The 22,124-nt window shown below is 39.2% G+C and overlaps 1 protein-coding gene and 1 pseudogene across 5 annotated transcripts in view; both read right to left on the bottom strand.

Annotated features, from left to right (window-relative positions):
* GOLM2 (golgi membrane protein 2) overlaps window positions 1–20,540 on the bottom strand; it is a 132,411-nt gene extending 111,871 nt beyond the window's left edge. For all 5 annotated transcript variants that reach the window (XM_090270523.1, XM_090270525.1, XM_090270524.1 and 2 more), the window contains exon 1: window positions 19,931–20,540. In XM_090270523.1, coding sequence (XP_090126649.1) covers window positions 19,931–20,257 — 327 coding nt within the window. In that variant the 5' untranslated portion in view covers window positions 20,258–20,540. The remainder of the gene's footprint in view (window positions 1–19,930) is intronic.
* Window positions 4,995–5,372, bottom strand: LOC150016390 (large ribosomal subunit protein eL33 pseudogene; annotated as a pseudogene).
* Window positions 20,541–22,124: the final 1,584 nt, after the last annotated feature.

Raw genomic sequence — 22,124 nt, 5'->3', positions numbered from 1 at the left:
AGCCCTGCTTAGCTCACAATCTAGTTATGGAGAGTAATTATAAATAAGTAATTACAGCAATTAACATTGACAACTCTTCCTCAAAACTCTTTTCGCTTGGCCTACATGACACCACAGCATTCAGCTTTTTCTTACTCTCTCCAGCTACTCTTTCTCAGTTACTTAAACCTGCTCCTCCTCTACTAACCTTATATGCTGCAAGTTTGTTTTATAAATTCAGCATCTCACTCTAAACCTAGGGCATTCACATGACTTCAACAACTATTACAGACAAATGTGTTCTTAATCCTTTCTACTGAGTTCCAGAAGATTATTTCCAACTGCCTACTTGTTATTTCATAGATTCCTCAAATTCAACTTACGTAAAATTGTGCTTATCTCAAACTGACTTCTAATCTAAGGTTCCTACCTGAGGTAACAGCATGACCATCAGCTGGGTTGCACAAACCAGTATCAAGGGATTCATCTTTGACTCTCCATCACTCATCAAATGTATTACAAAATCTTGTTAATTCTATTTCTCCCCATTTCTGTGCCTTAAATGCCCCAGTGTTTCTCCATCAAGGTGCTACTGGTATTTGGAGCAGGTAAGTTCTTCAAAATTGAGACTCTCTCCTGAAATACAAATCATCTAGCCTTCCTAGATCCGTGCTTAAATGTCATTAACACTCTCCAGTCATTAGAACTAACCAAAATGCCCCCCTGAGGCTGGTACTGGCCAGGTTAAGAATTATACTGTGCTTAGTTGAAGACTTCATAATCTTTCATCAGCACTATTAAACATTTCTTTAATAAAAACCTTATATATAATTATTTTCCCTACATCAGTTTTTTCTTCCTTTCAATCATTTTTCTACTATACAGCCAGAGTAATGTTTTAAGCTCAATTTGATCAAAGAAATCCTCTGCTTAAAACTCTCTGATGTTTCTGATATTAGGAGAAATCATTTAGTCTTTGACCATTAAGGATAATGTTAGTGGACTTTCGGTCAAGATGGCAGTGTAGATAAACACGGCTCGCCACCTCGTACAACCACATCAAAAATACAACTAAACTATAGAACAACTGGCATGCAGAACTAAGAGAAACTGAATGAATGGAAGTCCTACAACTACCAAATTAAAGAGGAAACCACATTGAGACTAGTAGAAGGGGTGGTGATGCAGAAGGGGCTGGTCCCACACCTATGTGTGGTGAATAAATATCGGGAGGGATATCTCAGCAGCTAGTGGTCCCAGCCCCACACCAGGCCCCACACCCAGAGTTCCAGTGCCATGAAGATAAGTCTCCATAACTTCTGGCTGTTAAAACCAGCAGGGATTGAGACTCTGAAAAACAGAAAGTGCTGGAATGCCAGCCAGTTCCTCCTTAAAGGACCTGCACACAGATTTACTCAGACTCACTCCCTCTGAGTTCCAGCACTGGGGCAGCAGATTGAAAGGCATAAGAGACATATAGAGAGAAACTGAATTGTCCAGCATCAAGGCAAGAGCTGGGGGGCAGCTTTCTCCCAGACAAAAGTGTTGGCAGAGGCCATTTTTCCTTTTCTGAGCTCTCCCTCCCACAAAGCCACAGAGCCAGCAGGCAGGCACCATATCTGAGACTCCATCAGTCTGGCTCACACTGTTTGCCCCACCCTGGTGATTCCCTGAGGCTCTGCCCCACCCAACTTCAGGCCCATCCAAACTGTTTCCAGTGCCTTTTCCATATGAATGGCTTGTCTTGGCCAGTGCTTCAGATTTTCCTAAATTTTTTAAAGCACATGGCATCTGGCTTCAGTGAGCCCCTATCTCTTGCTAAGTGGCCCCAGGACTGGCATTAGCAGCAGCTGGCCTTGGTTCACAGCTTGGCCTCTCCTGTGCACATGCAAGCCCAGCACAAGTAGCTGCCATCTGCTGAGAGCTTTGTAGCTAATGCTTTGTGACCCCAGAGAGAACACAGGCAGTGGCTGGCCTTGGACGTGCCAACGGCAATCAAAGTTCAACTACACAGAGGAGGGTGTACATAACTCTCACAGTGGGTGCACCTTGAATACTCATCTCGGGTAATAGGGGATGTTACGTCAATGGACCCTACAGGACACCTACTACATTAAGCCACTCTATCAAGCCTGTGAGACATAGTAGCTCTACCTAATACATAAAAAAACAGACACAGGGAGGCTGCCAAAATGAAGAGACAAAAAAAACATGGCCCAAATGAAAGAACAGAACAAAACTCTAGAAAAGGAGCCAAACAAAATGGAGAAAAGTAATCTATCAGATGCAGAGTTCAAAACATTGGTTATAAGGATGCTCAAAAAACTTAGTGAGGACCTCAACAGCATAAAAAGATCCAGTCAGAAATGAAGGACACACTAATTGAAGTAAGGAACATTCTACAGGCAATCAACAGTAGACTGGATGAAGCCAAGAATCAAATCAATAATCTGGAGCATAAGGAAGCAAAAATCAACCAATCAGAACAACAAGAAGAAAAAAGAATCCAAAAAAATGAAGATACTGTAAGGAGCCTCTGGAACAACTTCAAGCACACCAACATTTGCATCAAAGAAGAAACAGCAAGAAACTGGAAACCTATTTGAAAAAATAATGTAAGAAAATTTCCCTAACTTGGTGAAGGAAATGGACATACAAGTCCAGGAAGCACAGAGTCCCAAAACAAGATGAACCACAAGAGGCCCACACCAAGACACATCATAATTAAAATGCCAAATGTTAAATACAGAGAGAATCTTAGAAGCAGCAAGAGAAAAGCAGTTAGTTACCTACAAAAGAGCCCCCATAAGAGTGTCAGTTTATTTCTCAATAGAGAAATTAAAAAAAAAGTTTCTCAAAAGAAACTTTTCAAGCCAGAAAGGACTGGCAAGAAATATTCAAACTGATAAAAAACAAAATTACTCTGCCCAGCAAAGCTATCGCTTAGAACTGAAGGACAGATAAAGAGCTTCCCAGACAAAAAAAGAAGCTAAAGGAGTTCAACACCACCAAGCCAGAATATATGAAATGTTAAAAGTCTTCTTGAAGATCAAAAATATGAACAATAAATGAAATACATATCTATAAATAATTGAATCTAAAAAATAAAAGCAGAACAGAAACAAAATCATACAGTGAATGTTTTGAATGTTGCGAGATGGAAGGGGGTATGGGGGATGGTTGAAAAACGTGAAGAGATTAAGAAGTACAAATTAGTATTACAAAATTGTCATGGAGATGTAAAGTACAGCATAGGGAACAGAGAAGCCAAAGAATATACTGATATATGCATGACCATGGACATGGACAATGGTGTGAGAATTGCTTGAGGGAGTGTGAGGGGGGCTTGGTGGAGTGGGACAGAAGGGGAAAAATTGGGACAACTGTAATGGCATAAACAATAAAAAATAAAAAAATAATATTAGCTGTGGAGTTTTGATAGCTACCTCATGAATTTGAGGAAGTTTTCTTCTATTCTTATTTTGCTGAGTTTTTTTTCTTTTTATCATAAACAGGTGTTAAATATGCCAAATGCTTTTCTGCAAGAATATCTTATTTCACCTGGCCAATACCATAAGGCAAGGAAAAATAAAGTAAAAAGCATCCAGTTGGGAAGGGAGGAAAAACCTGTATCTGCAGTTGACATAATTGTGTAAAGAGAATTAATTCTAAGGTGCATATATTATATATACACATACACATATATATATACATATATATGTGTATATATATACCTCCGTATGTAAATATATATATTCCTATATATGTAAATATATATATATAACATACATATATATTTTTAAAAGCTATTAGTAATGAGTTCTAGTGGCTCTTTTTCATAATTCCTTAGAATTCCTTAGATTCCATTAGTACTAGAATTAATTAGTTTTAGTTCAGGGAAATGATGAATATACATAAATTAATAGCATTTCTATACACCTGCAAAGAGCAAGTGGAAAGTGGAATAAAAAATGCAACTCCACTTCTTATAACATCAGATATAAGAAGTATACTTAGGAATAAATATAATGAAATATATGCAAGTCCTAAACCCTGAAAATTATAAAATGGTGTTACAAGAATTTAAAGAAGTCCTAAAAATAGATACACTATGTTCATGAATTAGAATAGTCAATATTAATATTTAAATCATTCCATGTTGATTTAAAGAATTATTATGGGTTGGATTGTGTACCCTGAAAGATATTGAAATTCTATTCCCCCAGTACCCATGAATGTGACCTTACTTGAAATAGTCATTGATGATGTAATCAAGTTAACATGAAGTCAAACTGAATTAGGGTAAGTCTTATTCCAGTATGACTGGTATCCTTATAAGAAGAGAAAACAAAATGCTATATAAAGGGTGGGTACAGAAGATAACACCATGCAGAAACAAAGACACACAGACATATTGGGAAGATAGCCATGGAAGACAGAGACAGAGACTGCAGTTATGCTGCTATAAACAAAAGAACACCTGAGATTTCAGAAGCTAGAAGAATTTTCCCTTCCCCAGTGGGAGCATGGCCCTGACATCTTAATTTTGGACTTCTAATGTCCAGAACTGTGAGGTAATAAATTCCTGTTGTTTTAAGCCATCCAGTTTGTTACAGAAACCCTAGGAAACTAATAGACATAGTGAATACTAAAGTTATTTGATTTGTTGATGAGATAAATGCTTTTATATAAAGTATATATATAATTTTATTTTGTATATCATTTTACATTTTAAAATACAGGAATATATGTAAAATACTGTGTGGTAAATAAAGTTTACTGGAAAGAGCAAGGGCTTTTGGAATCAAGCAGATCTGAGTTTAGAATTTTGCCATTCTCTTACCTCTCTTGAGCCTGTTTCTTCATCCATAACATGAGGAGGATCCATGAAATAAAGTTCATTTTTTACTTTCATGAGATAAAAGCTTGTCCAGTACAAAGTTTAACATTAATAATGTTAGTTCCTTTCTTTCCTAGATGCATTGGTATAGTTAATATTGAAGAAATTTGGTCCTCTATTGTTCTTTTTTTTTACAAAAAACAAATCCACTTTTCAATAAGTAAATCCTTGAAGGGTACAGCATTACACAGATTCTGTGTCCAATGGCCCTAGCAGGAAGGTTGCTTCAGAATTTAGCACAAACAATTCCACTGTTTCCATGAGCTTGGGTTACCTTTCCCCAGATTACTCTGGTTTTGTTCAGTTTGCCAGCAGGAGTCACTGTGTCAATCTCTGCTTTGCACATATAGGCAAATCTCTTGCCCAGACAGAATTCAGTTTCATCTCAAGCATAAACACCTTCAAGTTTAAGAACAGCTGTGTGCTCCTTCTGGTTCCAGAGACCCAGCTTATAACCAGCACAAATGGCTGTGGACCACAGCCCTCCAGACATATTTGTCGTTATACAAGTTCTGTTCCCGGCAGGCCTCCACAGGCTCCAAGGTGGTGGAAAGAGTTGTACTGTTCTCTTAAAACTCAAATGTATTAGTTGTCAAAAACACATTGAGCACTTGATGTACTCTATACTAAAAAGATTTTAGAAACATGTCCCCACTTTTCCTTTTTGTCTCCCTTTCTTGATTTCATATTTCTCCACTTTCTCTTGCTCCATTAAGAAGGAACAGAGTAATCCCGGGAGGTTCCATGGAGCTCATAAAACTGATTCTTGAAAAACAATGGCTTTAGTTATATAGAGAAAGGGTAAAAGTACATCCAAGGAACTTCCTTACACCCACTTGATGGAGGAAAAGAAACAATTATTTAGAGTGGCATGGGCTATCTGTCCTCTGAAGTGATGGAGTACTTTTTGAACTGTGACTTCATTAAGCAAACAGATCTATTTTCTTTTGTGTGTGTGACTGAAGACCTAAGATTTTCCCCATTTTAGCTTCTTCCTTAGAAGAGAATTCACCTTTCCTTTGACTGGAAGTCCAAGCTTCCTTCTAGGCACAGGGTAGGTATGCAGTGATTTCAGTTTCTCAGTGTTTTGGAGTTCTCTTTCTGATTCCTAATTAACTTTATTTAACTTTCTTGTCCTATTTTTTCCTGGCCTAATAACTCCCCCTTGGAACAATGTTGCTCCAGAGCTTTTGATCAGTTGCCTTGTATGTCTGATTGTTTTTCCTGTCCCAGCTTCTTGAAATTTTTCTCCCTTAGTTTCAATAACACCCATTTTCTCTGATCTATCCCTCTCTCACTCAATGTTTAGATACCCTGTACTGCCATCCTTAACCTCAGTTTTATTTCTTTTTTCATCAGATACATTTGAGTTTCTACTTTGGGTCAGGTTCCTATGCTACATGTTGTGGATACAGTAGCAAATGAGAGACAGATAACAGTATGCATGATATGGAGCTTAAAATTGAGCAGGGAATAGAGGGGAGGACCTAACCTAGTTTAAGATTTGGGGGAAGACATTCTTGAAAAATAAAGTTTTAGATGAGTCCTTTAAAAGGATTAGGATTTAGTGAGGTAAAGAATGAGTGAGAGGTTTGGAGCAATAAGAAGCTTGGGAGAGGTAAGAGGCTTCCAAATTGTACGGCATGCTATGTTCCAAAGCACAGAATAGGGAAAAGGAGAATAAGGATCTAAAAGTTCAGTATGTGGATTGGAGGGAGCTAAAGGGAGAATAATATTGGATGTGGAACTGTGAGGCTTGAGTCATACTGAGGAAAGATTTGTGAGCTATGTTAAGGGCAATCAGAACCACTGATTGGCTCCCCCTCCCCCCACTTTCACTGCCATGTTTTAATTTTTATTTTTTAACAACTTTCATTGAAGTGTAATTTACATTCAATAGACTGTTCTATTTAAAGTAAACAACTTGTTGACTTTGATAGCTTTAAATATCTGTGTAACCAGCACAATCAAGATATAACACATTTTAACCTTCCTGTTCCTGCCACCACTGCCACCCCCGCATTCCCAGTTTCCTCTTGTCCCTTTTTCATCCCTCCCTCTATCTCTGGCCTCAGGCAACAAGTGTTCTCTTTTCTAACATTATACATTAGTTTGCTTTTTCTAGAATATTACATAAATGAAATTATAAATATGTGTTCTTTTATGTTGGGCTTTTTTCCCATTTAGCATAATGATTCTGAGATTCATTTATGTTGCTAAGCATATCAGTAACTCAATCCTTTTCATTGCTGAGAAATATTCTGTTGTATCCAGTAATATTCTGGATTTATCACATATTATTTACCCATTACATGCTGATGGAAATTTGAGTTTTTCCAGATTGTGTATGTATTTGTGTGAATATAGCTACTGTGGATATTTGTGTATAAATCTTGCGTGGTCAAGTTTTAATTTATCTTTGGTAAATACTACTGAAGTGTGAAATGGCTGGGTCATATGGTGGGCATATATTTAATTCTATACAAAACTGCTAGCAGTTTTCTAAAGTGAGTGGTGTATCATTTTATACTCCCACAAGCAGTACATGAGAGCTGTAGTTGCTCCCCACCCATATTAACACTTGATATTGTCAATCTTTATAATGTTAGTCGTTTTAGTGATTGAGTAGTGGTATCTCATGGTGGCTTTAATACGAATTTTTGTAATAACTAATGATATTGGGCATCTTTTCATGAGCTTATTTGCCATTCATAAATCTTCTTTGAGAAAATGTCTGTTCAAATATTTTGCTCATTTTAAAAACTGGGTCGTCTTATTATTGCGTTGTAAGAGGTTTATATACAGAGTGGGGTAAATGTAGGCTGTTCATATGGAAAATAATACAATAATCAATAATAATACAAGAGTAAACTGTTTCACATACTTACAACTATAAACCTACTTTTGCCCCACCCTGTATATTCTGGTAAAATTTTTTTCAGATACATGTAAATATTTCTTCCAATCTGTGCCTTGTTTTTTTAAAAAAAATAGTGCCTTTTGAGGAGCAAAGTTTTTACCTTTGATAGTCTAACTTATCAATTTTTTCTTTATAGTTAATGCTCTTTGTGTCCTCAAAAAATCCATGCTTAGGACTTCCGGCCAAGATGTAGGCGTAGACAGACACGCTGCGTCTCCCTCCACAACTAAGAAGGAATACAACTACCTCAAAACTAGAAACAACCAGATGTTCCAAAAAATCAAACTACATGGAAGTCGAGCAAACAAAGATATAAAGAAGAAATACTCATCCAGACAGCGCCACAACGGTGGTGAAAGAAGTCACCCTGTACTGATGAATCCCTAAGGCTCTGCCCCTTACAACGACAGCTGTACCTGGGACGTGGAGGCAAACAAACACAGAAGCCTGTCAGAATGAGGAGACACAGAAGTATGGCCCAAAAGGGGAAATGGATCAAAGTTCCAGTGGAAGAACTAAGCAATGAGAAGAGAGCCAACCTCACAGATGAGATAGACAACCTAACAGATGCAGAATTCAAAATACTGGCGATAAAGATGCTCAAAGGCTTGATAGATATGTTTGAGTATGGCAAACACGTAAGAGAAGAAGTAAAGGCTATGCTAAGTGAAACAAAGGAAAATCCACACAAAACCAACGATGAAGGGAAGGAAACCGGGGTTCAAATCAATGATTTGGAACATAAGGAAGAAAAATACAGTCAACCAGTGCGGAATGAGGAAGCAAAAATTGAAAAAAATGAGGAAAACTTCCCAAATTTTGCAAAGAAAATGGACATACAGGTCCAGGAAGCACGGAGGGTCCCAGCCGAGCTGGACCCAGAGGGGACCACACCAGGATGCATCATGACTGAGATGCCAAAGGTGAAAGATAAAGACAGAGTCCTGGGGGCAGCAAGAGAGAGGCGGAGAGTTGCCTACAGTGGGGTGCCTATAGGACTATCAGCTGATTTCTCAGCGGACGCTTTGCAGGCAGGAAGGGACTGGCAAGCAGTATTCAATGTGATGAAAGGCAACCTGCAACCAGGATTATTCTATACAGCAAGGCTATCATTTGGAATGAAAGAGCAGATGAAGTGCTTCCCAGACAAGGTGAAGCTAACGGAGCTCATCATCACCAAGCTATTATTATATAAAATGTCAAAGGGACTTACTTAAGAAAAAGAAGATCAAAACTATGAACACTAAAATAACAACAAAAACTCACAACTATCAACAACTGAATCTAAAAAATAAAAACAAAATCCAACTAAGGAAACCAGAATAGGAACAGAATCATAGGTATGGGGATCATTTGGAGGGTTATCAGCTGGGAGCAGGGAAGGGAAGAAATGGGGAAATGCTGCAGGGATTGAGAAGCATAATTGGTTGGTACAAAATAGACAGGGGGAAGTTAAGAATAATATAGGAAAGGATGAAGCCAAAGAACTTATATGCAAGACCCATGGACATGAACTAAGGAGGGCGGGATTGCTGAAGGGAAGGGGGGTACTGGGCAGAAGGGAGCAAAGGGGAAAAAATTTGGAACTACTGTAACAACATAACCAATAAAATATACTTAAAAAAAAATCCATGTCTATCTTAAAGGCATAAATATATTCTCCTGTGTACTCTTCTAGCATATTTATAGTTTTATTTTTTATATTTAGGCTTGTGATTCATTTCAAGTTAATTTCATTTATTTTGTAAGGTAGCAGTTATTGTTCTTTTTTCCCCCGTGAAGATATCCAGTTGGTCCTGGCTTGGTGGTTAAGTTTGTTGGAGTGTCATCCCATACACTGAAAGGTTGCAGGTTTGATTCCCAGTCAGAGCACATACCTAGGTGGTAGGTTCAATCCCCAGTTGTGGCATGTACTAGAGGCAATGGATCAATGTTTCTCTCTCTCTCTCAAATCAATAAACATATCCTTGGGTGAGGATTAAAAAAACAAAGTAAGAGCCCTAGCCAGTGTGGCTTAATTGGTTGGAGCATAGTCCCATAGACTGAAGGGTGACAGGTTCAATTCCCTGTCAGGACACATACCCAGCATATGGGTTTGATTCCCAGTCAGGGCACACATGAGAAGGCAACCAATTGATGTTTCTCTCTCACATCAATGTTCCTCTCTCTCTCTCTCTCTCTCTCATATTCCATTCCTCTCTGCAGGAGCAATGAAAAAATATCCTCAGGTGAGAATAAAAAATTAAAAAGATACCTAGTTGTTTCAAAAAATTTTGTTGAAAAGATTTTCCTTTCCCTGTTAAACTGCTTTAGCACCTTTGTCAAAAACCAATTGACCATATATCTGGGGGTCTATTTCTGCACTCTATTCTCCAGCAATTTATATGCCTATTTTCATTAATACCACACTGTTTGTTTCCTACATCTTTATATTTTGTCTTGCAATCAGAGAGTGTAAGTCCTCCAACTTTGTTCTTATTTTTATAAATTTGGCTATCCTAGGTTATTTACATTTCCATATACATTATAGAATCAAGTTGTCAGATACTACCAAAAAAAAAAAAAAAAAGTCTGCTGGAGCTTCTATTGAACTTTGTATTAGTTTCCTAGGGCTGCCAAAACAAAGTACCACAAACTTGGTGCCTTAAAACAACTGAAATTTATTCTCTCACAATTCTGGACACTACTAGTCCAAAATTACATTGTCTGTAGGGCCATGCTCTCTCTCTTGAACTCCATAGGGAAGGACCCTTTCTTGCCTCTTTCTTAGCTTCTAGGTATTGCTGTCAATCCATTGGCTTATAGATGCATCATTCCATTCAGGAACTCCATCTTCACAAGGCCTTCTTCCCTGTGTGTCTTTGTGTATCAGTATCCAAATAGTCTTAATAAGGACTCAAGACAATGAATTCAGGCCCATCCTAATCCAGTAACCCATAACACTGTATCAGCACTGAAGACTATCAAGAACTCACAGACAAAAATGTTAAATATGGTCCTTCCTCAAGGAACTTAAAATTGGGTCAAGATACAAGGTTAGCCTGTAAGTAGCTAGTAGTAAAAAAATGAAGAACAAAATTTATTAGTGTGGCTCAAACAATAAATACAAATTGTGCACAAAGGAGGAAAAGCATGCTCTAGGTAAGAAGTCCCAGGGAACTTCATGATGGACATAGATCAGATGCTAAAGATTAGTACAATCTCTTAGTAGTAAGATTGGTAGAAAAGACACACAGGAAAGAGGTATAAGAGGCTACAAGTCAAATGGCAGAAACAAAGGTACAGAAACAGGAATGAACATGACACAGAAATGCAGTGGGGAGACAAAATTAAGCAAAACAGCCTGTCTGGAACCCAGTTTGGGTCAGGAGATAATGAGAGACAAAGGTAGTTGGAATTCTGACTTGATGCAGTGCATGATGCAGTCACTTTGAAAGTAAGGTTTGATGAAGATAAGGTTTGCTTAATGGGAGAATGGACTGAAAGAAATAAAGACCAAGGCAAGGAGACTAGTGCTCTCTTTCCAATCAATGCTCTCTATTCTACTACCAGTAATTTTTTTTTAAACTTAATTCAATCAATTTTTCAAGTGCATGTTGAATTACTAAATATGAGATAATGAAGTAATCAAAGATGACACCAAAATTTCTAACCTCAGTCTTAGTAATGGTTGCATGGGCATTATTTATAGGGACCAAGAAGGTAGGAAAGGGATATAGTTTGAAGAGGAAGTACGAGTTTTGTATGTTTTAAGAATAATTTGAGGTAGCAGTTAAAGCTAGAACTTGGCCAGATTATGACAGGTGAGAGAGAGAGACAAAGGCAGGAATTATAATGTGCAGCATATTATAAGTACTGTAGAAGGATGATCCTCAAATTACAGAGGAAAAGCCAGGCTTCAGGGAGTCAGCTAAGACAAATATAGGAGGAGTCAACTAAGCCTAACTTGAAATGGACCAGGAAATGGGAAAAAAAAAAAAGTCAGACAAACAGGAGCAAAGGGTGAGGCAGGTAGGCTGGAGCTGGGACTGGATCCCGGACAGAAACGCAGATAGAGCCCCATTCTGAAGAGAAGGTAGGACAGAAATAAGGAAGTAGCTGTGGAATAATAATAGCTAACACAACACTTATTGAATATATTTTTTACTATGTGGTAGGCATTGTTCTAAGAATTTTAATGAATTTATTCATTTAAACTTCACAAAAGTAAGAAAGATATCTATTATTGTCCTGATTTTACATATGAGCAAACTGAGGCACATAAAAGTCAAGTCATTTGCCCAAGGTTATGCATAAACGAAATGGTGGAGCCAGGATTGAGCCCATAGTAATAAACACCTACCATGTGCCAGGGTTTTTACATATATATTTGGTATGTGTATGAGTGTTATATACATACACACATATGCACACACACACACACGTACAAACACACATACAGGATTTTTTTTCTTAAGTACTATGCTTCGCATCCCCCTTTCTGGTACATTACCTTTTTCCTATTCATCCAAAAGTACATACTACCTCAGGGAAGATCATGAATGTTAAAGGGAAAAAAGGTCATTTATTGTTCAACTTCAAACCTCAAAACTGACTTTTTTTGAATTTGTAATAAAACAAAAATTGGGGGGGGAGGACTTTTTCTGCATTCTAATAGCCCTTTTTATTTATCAAGAGCTTGATTTGGCCCACATGGACCACATAGCTTTAGTATAATATATGGGTTGTCAAAATTCAAGTTAGGATAGAGAAATACTCAACATTTAGGAAACAGAAGAAGGCACCTTTCTGACAGAAAGAGGAATGAAAAAGCAGTATGTATGTCATGGATTCCCCTTATTATGGGTGGAATTATGTTTCTCCGAAATCCATATATTGAAGTCTCAAACCCTAGTACTTTACAATATGACCTATTTGGAAATAAAGTCTTTAAAGAGTTTTACATTGAAATGAGGCCATCACAGTGGGGCCCTAATCCAGTAAGACTGGTATCCTTAAAAGAAGAGGAGAGGACCCTGGCCAAGTAGCTCAGTTGGTTAGAGTGTCCTCCTGATACAACAATGTTGCAGGTTCAATCCCAGGTGAGGGCACATAAAAGAATCAACCACTGAATGCATAAATAAGTGGAACAACAAACTGATCTTCCTTCCTGCCTTCTTTTCTTTCTTTCTCTCTCACCCTCTCTCTCTAAAAATCAGTAAGTAATTAAAATTAAAATAAATAAAAATAGGAAGACACACTAGGGATGTGTGTGCACAGAGGGATAACCATGTGACCCCCAAGACACAAAAAGGTGGCCATCTGCAAGCCAAGGAGACAGGCCCAGAAGAAACCAACATGCTGGCACTTCACCCTTGGACTTCTAGACTCCAGAACTCTAAGAACATAAATTTCTGTTGTCTTAAGTCACCCAGTCTTTTGTATAGTATTTTGTATGGCAGCCCTAACCAACTAATACACCCCTTAAGGATATATAACCCTTTAGGGGAAAGGTAAAAAAATCAGGTGATCTCAGATCTATACAATAGCTAGGTAGGTACCATGATCCCCATTTCATGGATGAGAAAAGTGGTTAAATAACTTGTACCCAAATCACATACCTATAAACTGACCTGGAATTCTAATCTAATTTGCAACCTTCAAAGCTTAAAATGTTTTTTGATCTACCAAACAAGGGGGAACCTCTGCCCCCCCAAAATGGAATTATCTTCTGAAGGGCAGGCCCCTTGTAGTACAGGCTTCCCCTGCTAGGTGACAGTTCTAGGAATCCATCTGTATCAGTGTACCAACTGGTGGTGTTGTGAGAGGCTGTGTTTGGCTTCAGTGAAATTTTTTTTTTTTGAAGACTCTCAGCATGTTTGCCCATTTCATGATGGATGATTTACAAGGGCACCTGTCCATAGCATGCTGAGTGTTCAGCAGTTTTTGACCAAAAACAGCATGATCTCCATGCCTCACGTTCGCTATTCACCCCGATTTCACCGTGAGCAACTTTTTTCCCCCAGATGAGAAAAGTCTTCAAAGAGAAACATTTTGCCAATGTGGAAGGGGTGAAACAAAAATGGCAGAAGCACTAAAAGGCATCAAAATCAGTAAGTTCATAAGTTCAAAAACTGTTTTGAGCAGTAGAAAAGACGTTTCAATAGGTGTTTTCCATCAAATGGAGAGTACTTTGATGATGACTAAAGTTTAAACATGTAAGAATACACAATTTTTTTATAAATAAATTCCAGATTTTGGGGGGTCCTCTCTCATATAGGCCTTCTATTCACTTGGAACAATGAGTGCAGAAGGGAACTGTGAAATTTCAGATCTGGAAGGGGTCTTATTTATCCCTTTATTTTCTTGGTGAGAAATTGAGACCCAGAGAACTCAGGTAACTTCCCTAAGGTCACACAGTAATTTTAGTAGTAGTGCTGGCAACATAACCCAGGTTCCCACTCTAGCATCCAGTGCATTTACTACTAGCCTCTCACTCTCAGAAAAGGGAGTACTTTAGTGTTTTAATTCATCTGAGGCTGCTCTCCATGGAGGATTAGGATTCCTGTGAAGTCAGCTGGAAAGCTTCCCAGGACCTTTATAGCTTCCTGAAATCTGGGTAGAGGCATGGTCCTAGAGTTCACTACCCAAGGTCCAGTCAAGGCACGGACAAGTTCAAGTGACTTTCAGATGATCTAGGGGCTTGGTGTTCTCTTAGAGGGTAGGGCAGGCTGCCTCCTCCTTCTTTTTGAGAGATGGGGGTGGGGTGGGGGGTTGGTGATCAGCAGAGGACAGGTCTGAACTAGGAACAAGTCACTTAATATCAAGCCCCAAATATTCCAAACTCCTTAAAATATGTTCAAAACTGTTTTGAACAATGGAACAAAAACTCTTGACAGGTGTTTTACATTAAGTAAGGAGTTCTTTGAAGGCGACTGAAGGTTAAACATATAAGAATAAATACACAATTTTTTATAAATAAATTCCATTTTGGGGGGGGTCCCCCCTCATATACTTCTCCAGATATCAAGGGAATAGCAGCAATAAAGGAAACACCTCTGAAGGACAAATTTCATCTATGGCTCATCTAGACCAAGACGACCCTTCCCATTAGCAGTTCAAAGCCTCCTCATTGACCCAAGAACAAACATTCAAGCACTACAACAAAGATGCTATAACTAGCTCAAAATACGGAATTGACAGATAAAAGGTATAGATTTGTAAGCTAGCTGCATTGATTTTTAGCCAAAGAAATGTAGTTAAGATACCTAGGAAAACAAATAGGCCATAAAAATAGAAATCTGTGATCAAATTAACTGAGACTAGTTTAAACAAAATTAAATAGGCTTATTTACTAATAGATTTCTTAGAGACTTCATAACAATTTCTGATGAAACTGAAAGAAAAGTGCCAAAGCAGGACTGTATTTGAACATCAAGAAGACAAAAATCATGACTAAGGAAGAAATAACTTTAACATAGGTAATGAAGACACTAAAATTGTTTAAAATTTTGCTTACCTTGGTTCAGTCACTGAAGCAAATGAAGACTGGAACCAATAAATCAAGAGAAGGCTGAAACTTAGAGGGGTAGCAATGCAAGAATTAGGAAACATCATCAAGGGCAAAGGTTTCATTAGAGACCAAGGTTAAGATCATCCACACCCTTGTATTCCCAATTACTATATATGGATACAAAAGTTGGACAGTGAAGAAGGTTGACAGGAAAAAAATTGATTAATTTGAAATATGGTGTTAAATGAGAGCTTTACAAATACCCTTGACTGCTAGGAAGATGAACAAGCAGAACAAATTAAGCCTGAAACATCGCTGGTGACAAAAATGACAAAACGTTAAAGCTGTCCTACTCAGGCACATCATGAGAAGGCAGGGTTCCTTGGAAAAGACCATAGGAAAATGTGTTGGGACTTCCGGCCAAGATGGAGGCCTAGAAAGACACTCTGTATCTCCCTCCACAACTAAGAAGGAATATAACTACCTCAAAACTAAACACAACCAGAAATTCCAGAAATTGAGTTACATGGAAGTCTAACAAACAAAGATATAAAGAAGAAATACTCATCCAGACAGGTAGGGGGTGGAGCCGGGGCGGAGAGGACGTGATGAGGTGGTGGTGGTGGTGGTGGTAACAGCAGCAGCAGCAGGGGCTGCAGCAGTGGCAGGCCAGCGGAAAGCGCAGTCTCACATTTTAAAAACTAGGGAGGGACACCTGGGGAGCGCTCCCAGCGCTAGGGAAACTAAAGCCTCATTGCTTCTGACTGAAGGAACCAGTGGGGGCTGGGGTGGAAGAAGAAACTGCCAGTCTCTCAGTAGAGTCCGCTTGTTTAAAGGGTCCCCATGGTTCTAGAGCGTCTGCAAACGCACCCACTCTAGGAACAACAGCCAGGGCAACAACTAGAGAGGTGCCAGTCCCATACGGGAAGAGGGAGAAGTGCTTGGAATGGGGACAAGTGCTGAGCAAGCAGCATTGTTCCCTCTCAGACCCCTTCCCCCACACACAGCGCCACAACGAGGTGAAACAGGTCGCCCTGTACTGAAGAGAAGCTAAGGCTCCTCCCCTTACAACGTAACAGGTGTGATAGCTCTACCTAAGACAGAGAGGCAAACAAACACAGGAGCCTGCCATGTTGAGGAGACAGAAAAGTATGGCCCTAAAGAGGGACTGGATCAAGGTTCCAGTGGGAGAACTAAGTGATGAGAAGATAGCCAACCAAACAGACTTAAAAGTTCAAAACACTGGCGATAAAGATGCTCACAGGTTGACATATATGCTTAAGTATGGCAAACGCATAAGGGAAGAAATGAAGGCTATGCTAAATGAAACAAAGGAAAATCCACACAAAACCGATGGTGAAGGGAAGGAAATTGGGGTACCAATCAATGATTTGGAACATAAGGAAGACAAAAACAATCAACCAGTACAGAATGAGGAAACAAGAATCGAAAAAAACGAGGAGAGGCATAGGAACCTCTGGGACAACTTTAAACATGCCAACATCCAAATAATAGGGGTGCTAGAAGAAGAAGAGGAAAAGCAAGAAATTGAAAGCTATGTGAAAAAATAATGAAGGAAAACTTCCCAAATTTGGCAAAGTAAACAGACATACAAGTCCAGGAAGCACAGAGAGTACCAAACAAGCTAGACCCAAAGAGGACCACACCAAGACACATCATAATTAAAATGCCAACGGTTCAAGATAAAGAGAGAATCTTAACTGCCACAATGAAAAGAAGAGAGTTACATACAAAGGGGTGCCTATAAGACTGTCAGCTGATTTCTCAAAAGAAACTTTGCAGGCAAGAAAGGAGTGGCAAGAAGTATTCAAAGTGATGAAAAGCAAGGACCCACAACCAAGATTACTCTATCCGGCAAAGCTATCATTTAGAATGGAAGGGCAGATGAATTGTTTCCTAGACAAGGTAAAGCTAAAGGAGTTCATCATCGCCAAGCTATTATTATATGAAATGTCAAGGGAACTTACTTAAAAAAAAGATCAAAATTATGAACATTAAAATGACAACAAACTTACAACTATCAACAACTGAATCTAAAAAATAAAAACAAACTGCAACTAAGCAAACTAGAATCATAGGTATGGGGATCATTTGGAGGGTTATCAGCTGGGAGGTGGAAGGGGAGAAATGGGGAAATGGTGCAGGGATTAAGAAGCATAATTGGTTGGTACAAAATAGACAGGGAAAAGTTAAGAATAATGTAGGAAAGGGTGAAGCCAAAGAACTTATATGCACGACCCATGGACATGAACTAATGGGGATGGGATTGGTGGAGAGAAGCGGGTTATTGGGCGGAGGGGAGGAAAAGGAGAAAAAATTGGTACTGCAACAACATAATCAATAAAATATACTTAAAAAATAAATAAAAGAGAAAAGACCATAATGCTGAGAAAAATAGAAGGCAGCAGAAAAAGAGGAAAACAAATATGAGATGGCTTGCCTACATAAAAGTCGTAAGACATGAATCTACAGAAGCTGAGTAGAGCTGCTGAAGAAGGACAATGTGGACATCATTCACTCACTCACAGAGTCGCCAAGAGTCAGAGGTGACTTAAGAGCATGTAACACATATGAACTCCAGGAAGAGGATATATTACTTATACTACTCAACATTTCTCTCCCAAAAAGAAGGTTTTCCTGTTCTCCTCCTGATCACCTATTAAGAATTCCTAGACAGTATTCTGTTTAACACCACTTTTAAAAATGCTGTTCTAAATAGAAAGCAAAGGCCCCAGAATAGAGTCCACTATTAGGTGGTTGGAGTGGGAAAAAAATCCAACAAAGAATATAGTAAGAAAGGTAGGAAACAAATCTGGGGAGTTCAATAGTGTATAAAAGTAAGAAGGAAAATCGCTTCCAAAAAGCTAGAGATAATCAATAGGTCCAAACTATTGAGAGATTAAATAGATTGAGAATAAAAATGTTTTTTGGATTTGACTCAGAAGACTGTCACTTAATGACCTTCAAGTGAATGGCTTCAGAAAAGAAGAGGAAAGAAGGCTGGCCGACTGAATAAATCAAGATTAGGATGAGGATGAAAAAAGAAGTTGATGAAGCATTTATAGACCACCCATAATTGTAGTTCAGCTGAAAAAGGGGGAAAAAAGAAATTGGTTCTTTGGAAGAAGGGATATATAGGGAAATAAAAAATTTCTTAAAACGGGACACCTATACTTGTTTGAAGGTAAAAGTGAAAACCTACTAAAACTGATCATTACAGTCCAATAGATGGAAGAAATGGAACCCAGAATATAAATTACTAGAGAGGGCTTATTTTTCTTTTCAGATTGGAGAGAAGAACTTGAGTAGCAATACCTAACTATTCAGAATCTGAAGACTTCATTTAAATACTCAAAATTTCATGGATTTCTGCCTACTCCATTCAAGAGAATTTTTGTCTTTAGAGTTCAGTGTGTACTGTGTATAAATTTGTTGATCCTTACTCCTCTCAGAGGATGTCTATGTTGTGGTGAAGAGGAAGAGGTTATAGAAAAGCACTTACCTAAAGACCTCAATCTTCATGAAATAGAACTAAGGTAGAGGCTGGTGACAATAAAGAAGTTGGGAGCCCATGGAGATTTTAATTGATAATCATTTACTATAAATGATTTTGATATACAAAATAAAAACTAATAAATTATAATTGAAACACACACAAAACAATGTGAAAATTACCAAAGAAGTGTACAGAAAGGCATCTATTTTTCACAACTCTGCTATGCCAACAGAAGTTTCATAAATCATAAATTAATATAGTCCAATATGCTAGTAAGAACAAAGGCTATTTAGTAGATCTAGTTACAGCTTTAAACTTTATAAATTTAAACTTTGTTTGGCTTTCCATCTGCATAAAACACCAACCATAATATCTACTTAAGCACACAAAATTTCATTTTTATTTCCTTTCAAAAACAATGAGAGCATTGACATGAGATTCTGTTGCACAGAACATATTTTTAGATTCTACCTTTTTGACTAATTTCATTAACAATTCATACTGTGTACATAATTTTGGATTAACTATGTCCAAATCACAAATGTGGTGCATATATAGTTGCAGAACCTATCTCTCATAACATTTTGGTCACAAAAATGGCAGTAATATTTGATTTTTTAAAACTACTCAATACACTGACCTATAGAGATTTATGAAAAGTCATACTACTTTAAAAATATATGGTGACTACCATAAGTAGAGGAGTTAGAGGAGGCTCCATTCTTTAAACAAAAAAATTAATATTGATCAGTGTGCATGGAATAAGGCTAAGGCAACAATATCCATACCAAATCTGGCAGTTTCCAGATTTGTGTATCTGTGAACATAATGCGGCCACATAGGCCAGATGATTACTACTGCCAGCTCAGCAACTGAGCTTGGAGAAAAGGCGGCATCCACACATAGGCCACTCTTGAGAACCAGAACTTAACAGCCAGTTACGTCTGGCAGGAACTGGGGAATGTGGCAGTGATAAACCAGGAAAAGTCCGACAGAAGCAGTTGTCGGCAGTAAGGGGGAGCCTCGGGGGCTGCAATCCTGTAAGGCATAAGGCAGCCGCTAGCGATCTAACCACCTCACTCCTGAGCTGATACTATGGGGGTTGAGAGGGCTCGTCCTTACCTTGTCATCTTCACATCTCTTCCCCAGGCCCTCTCTGGCCTGCAGTCGGCTGCTGAGGCGGCCGTAGTCGGCCTCCTTCTGGTCAATCTGCTTTTTGTGCGAGTCCACCAAGAGTAAGAGGTCCGAATTGCGCTTCTCCAGGCGCCCGCGGGCCACTTCAGTGCGCTGGACCTGGCCCTGCAGCTCGGCCACCTCCTCCTGAAGCAAGACGTGGCGGGAGGAGATGCTCCAGTAGTTGAAAGCGAGGATCACGATCACTACCAGAAGCACCACCAACACGAAGGATGGCAGGCGGCCGCCCCGCCGGTTGGCCCCGAAACCCACCATGGGGACGAACCGAGCTGAGCGTGGGGACCTCACAGCCGAGACCTGCGGGCAGAAGCTCGGGCCTCCGCTGAGTTGCCAGGGGGACGCGGCCCCAGGGCCCGCGGAGAGAGTAGGCGGGCCAGTGCGCTGTAGGACAAGCTGGAGAAGGGGGCGGGGCCGCAAGCCCCTCCCCGCCCCCTCTCCTCAAATCGGGCCAAGACCCGTTCTGGAAGCTTTGAACACGACCCTGCACTAGCGGAGACGAAGCAAGAGCACCTAACTACCCGCACCTCGGGCCCAACACCTCAGGATTAGAGGGCGGGGAAAGGAGCCGGAAGGGGGCGGGTTTAACTCTGGCCACGCCCACTGGTGGTGTCTGGGTCGCCTAGGGGGCCACTTCCCAGTTTCCGCCGACGCCCCCTCTTCTCGCGAGAAAGTGGACTTCTCTCGCCCTTTGCTGTCTTATCTCGCGAGGGTTTTGTCTGTAGGAAGAATGTTGTGTTAATTTTTGTGGTTTGGGTTAGCTGTTGCACCTGAATCGGAGTCACCTTAGCCTTTTTACCTGAATTCCTTTAACTCAGGGTTCAGGAAGTAGCCTACTCTGCCCCTCCTGAGAGTTTTTGTCTTTGAAGACTTCTGGGGCTGCAACCGCTAAGCCGGGCAAACAGTAGGTGAGCTGCGGACAGAAGGTGCGATTAGAAAGGTTTTGTACTTGCTTCAGTAGAAGGAAATTTTCTCATGTTAAGGTTATGGAGAGAACACAAATAAAAGACAATACAATAGCGATGCCCCAAACATTACAGAGAAAAGCAAGAAAAACCAAGCATTATGACTGAAAGGGGTGGTGCCTGCCTGGTTTCCAAGGTTACCGCTTTCAAGAACTGAAAGAATTTAAGAATGTGTGACCTTCTGTTCTTAAAGTGCTGCTTTTGCTTCAAGCTGAGCTTCCAAATAGAGTCCAGAAACTGCCCTGAATGAATGATAACATGCTGCTACTGACAGCCAGCACATTCTAAATTATAAATAATCACTTTCTTACAAGATGTTTTTGCATGCCCAGTCTCATATTGTCATGTCAACCATACTTTCACAACAGAGGAATCCAAGACACAAAAATGTTCCAGGAACTTTGTCTCAAAATCCCATCCATGTCTTGTTTGAGACAGAGTTAGGCTTGAATCCAGATCACTGGTCTCTAACATAATTGCTCTTTACATTATACCAGCCTGTGACTTTATGTTCAGCGTTAATTATAGTGATGCATAAAAAGTCCCCCCCTCTTTGTCTGCGTATTTCCTTTGCCCTTGCATAAAAATTTAAAAAGTTATTGGCTCTATTCCTGTTTAAGGAAAAGATGGATTGCTTTATTTTTCAAACCTCAGGTTAAAGAACTTCCATGAGCATAAAACCTCAGGAACAAAAAAAAACTTTGGTATTTTCATTCAAATCAGAGTGGTATGATTTTTTGACAGGAAGACATTATCTTTGAGTAGTTATTCTATGCTTCCTATCTTTTTCAAAAATAAAGTTACGTGCCTAATGGTCCTAGAATAACCTGGAAGAATTATTACACCTTAAGAGCGTGATAACTTCCATCTCATAGATGGAGAAGAACAACTAACACCAAAATTATTAATATTTAATTCACATCAAATTTGATCCCTTCATTCTGGTTTCATAAGAGCTAAGAAATCCTATTCAATCTCCAATGACAAGCCAATTTTGACAAAAGGCAGCAAGGCAAAACCTGGAAATCCTTGAATATAAATAATCTATCCTTTCCTCAACTTCATATTGACCTTGCTTTGCTTAGCCAGCCACAGAAAATTAACCTATTAAGAGATGTTAACTGCTTAAGATGTAATTCTTTCCAAAGTGTTTACATTTT

Source organism: Furipterus horrens, unplaced genomic scaffold (assembly GCF_987537825.1).
Source record: "Furipterus horrens unplaced genomic scaffold, mFurHor1.1.pri manual_scaffold_3, whole genome shotgun sequence".
NCBI classification, from domain to species: Eukaryota; Metazoa; Chordata; class Mammalia; order Chiroptera; family Furipteridae; genus Furipterus; species Furipterus horrens.
The sequence above is the reverse complement of the archived record's forward strand: the minus strand, read 5'-3'. Positions and strand labels throughout refer to the sequence as shown.